The 2,658-nt window shown below is 50.4% G+C and overlaps 1 protein-coding gene across 1 annotated transcript; it reads right to left on the bottom strand.

Annotated features, from left to right (window-relative positions):
• Positions 1-31: 31 nt before the first annotated feature.
• Positions 32-1,101, bottom strand: Pmar_PMAR016706 (adrenodoxin reductase, putative; the record flags this gene model as incomplete). The annotated part of the gene is made up of 6 exons (XM_002781550.1): positions 32-74; positions 132-431; positions 482-547; positions 591-713; positions 759-897; positions 941-1,101. Coding segments are annotated over 6 exons (832 nt in total), but the record flags the coding sequence as incomplete, so codon positions are not given.
• Between the last annotated feature and the right edge of the window lie 1,557 nt (positions 1,102-2,658).

The following is a 2,658-nucleotide window of genomic DNA, read 5'->3' as shown; positions in this document are numbered from 1 at the left end:
GATGTCATCGCCTCAATGAGATGCAACCCACGCTTCTTGGCCCGGTCAAGATGCCAATCCTGCTTGCCAATGAGCTGAGCGCAGAGTGACAGAATATCAATCGATAGTTCGTTACAGTTCGTCGCTCCTACCTCAGACTCGTATGCCCTTGCGGTGACACCATCGATGCGAGTGATCTCACGCAACTCCTTATTCGTGAACTTAGCCTCGGGAAAGCCCCTTCGGCCCACAACTGATACCTGGCTGAGCAACATACCGTACGAGAGTCTACGAAGAACACCGACTTTGCCAGAGTTCGGTGGACGCTTCGATAGCCACTGCAGAGCCTCTCTGCTGATCTCGGTGCTCTCGAACTCCCCTACTGGCTTGGACAGCACACGAGCAACGTCCAAGGCCACATTGCCGTGACCAATAACAACAACCTTTTCCGTCTGAAGCAAGCATGCCCTCTAGATACCATCTTGAGAGACTCTCCACTCACCTCCTCAGCCGGAGGCAGCATGGACGTCACCGCGGCGAAGTCTGGATGCCCATTGTACCATGAGACCTGGACAGAAGCTCATACCACCAACAAGAGCGCAATCACTCACGAAGTCCCGCGCCGACAATATGCCTCGTCGGACTTGCTCACTTCCTGGCAGCCCGAGACGGTGTGCATCCTGAGCACCAGTCGCTACTACAATCCCGTCATAGTGCTGCTGTAGGCTCGACAGCTGAGGGGAAAACTACAAACACTTGGGCGGAGCGAAGCACCATACCTTCGGCTCAGCCTCGGCAAAGAGGCGAAAGCGGTCGTGATATTCATGAGCAACTGCTCGGAACTCGTTACGGACATTTTTCACTTCAGGATGGTCCGGCGCGACGCCATAGTTGACCAACCCGAACGGCTCTGGCAACCTATCAGGGGAATTTTTCCACTCAGCACAGCGTTGCCCTCTACCGTTCAAACATGTCGATACGTGCTGAATCTAACTGCCGCATTATGTACTTTGCAGTGTAGAAGGCTCCCGGGCCCGAGCCGATGACGGCTAGTCTTGGAGCAATCTTGGAGAGGACTGGTACGGACAGTCGAAGGAATCCATTTGGGATCCTCGACGACATCGTGAAAAGTACTTTGTCGAACTACGAGCGTTGTTGAAAGAGGAATTGGATGATCCCCTCCACTGTAACACGAGACGCCTCGTCAGTAACATCAGAAAGCAATAGCGATCACATGCTTAGAGTAAGCTTAGTCCAGCCGAGGTATGTTAATGATGAGTACTGCGTCATAAGGGCGACCCTCTCTCTACCGCCGAGACATATACACTAACACGATAAGACTTCGAGGTAGAAATGTCGTTGAGCTAAGCACTGGGACAGAGGCTCTCAACCTCTACCCCTTGCTGCTTGTCATCTCCCGTATATCACAACCGCCTGTAAGCTGTATCCGCCCTCGCACAATCACTTCAGTGCCGAATTCGACTTCCGACTACTCTTCTGAGGCAGTGTATCCTTCCTCATAGACAAGATACCTTACAGAGACTCACTTTAGATCGTCGAGGAGATGGGGCTGAAACGTGGGAAAAGGTACCACTCACCCTCGTACGAGATCTTCTAGTGGCCAACGATCTCGATGACCTATAATGGGTTTGTTGTTAGCAACACGCTCGATGATATCCGCCTGGATTCAATACCCTCCAGTGTTGGCTATTTTCGAAGTGTAACTCACTGCTAATACTGAGCATTATCACACATATATCTATAGACCAACACCAAGTTTGATAGGATGGACCCTCTAGTATTACCTCATGTCATTAGCAGCACGAGTCGTCAATCGACCTCCACAGTGGAAGCATACAGGATAGAGGAAATGAGGATACAACTCGTCAATGGACAGCTCGATACCTTCTGAGCCTCACCTACTATAACTCAATTTAATACAAGACGATACCACAAAACTAGTCAATAGTGGTATCTTAAAATTGTGTTAAGGATTTACTCGAGTGGTTGCTTTCTCAAATCACAATGGGGACATGCTGAGGTTCCGGGTTCGAACCGCACGCCTGACAATTCCTTCAAAAAATAACGTGGCCATTGTGTGTGCGGAATGCGATTGTCGTGATACGCGAGAGAATACCGTACACGGTGTACACCTCTCCTACCACTTCATTACTAGTCTTCATAGCAGCACAACAAACAGAGTATCAACGGGTTAGATCCTGTGAGCCTTGTTCGAGTTCACCGCACTGTTTTGAACACTAATCATCTTGGCAGTAGAGAAACACTTATTAAATAGTTCATCATATATGCTATACAGTTCTCATCTCTGTCGTCACTTGTTTCGGCGACTTGCTCTCATCACGGCCTGGGTAAGGGCGATCCAAGCAGCGAACCCTCTCAGCACTCACCTAGATCTCGCTGTTCCCCACTAGTAGGCTCCGCTCCGCCACCATTAACTTCCCCATCGAGGAAATTGACAAATTTGTCCGCAAGGGAGGAGTTCCGCGTCAACTATCATACAGACGTGAGCACAGCGAGTGTCTACCACTTCCCTACCGTAGGACCGGTACTGGCTGAGTACCGCCTCACAGGCAGACCACACTCACGTCGGACCTCATCTGGTAGCCGTATGACCTCTGCCATCACCGACAATGCATCTGTCCGAACAGCTGAACTGAA

This window comes from Perkinsus marinus (assembly GCF_000006405.1).
Source record: "Perkinsus marinus ATCC 50983 genomic scaffold scf_1104296941824, whole genome shotgun sequence".
Lineage (NCBI taxonomy): Eukaryota > Perkinsozoa > Perkinsida > Perkinsidae > Perkinsus > Perkinsus marinus.
This window is presented reverse-complemented; position numbering and strand designations above follow the sequence as displayed.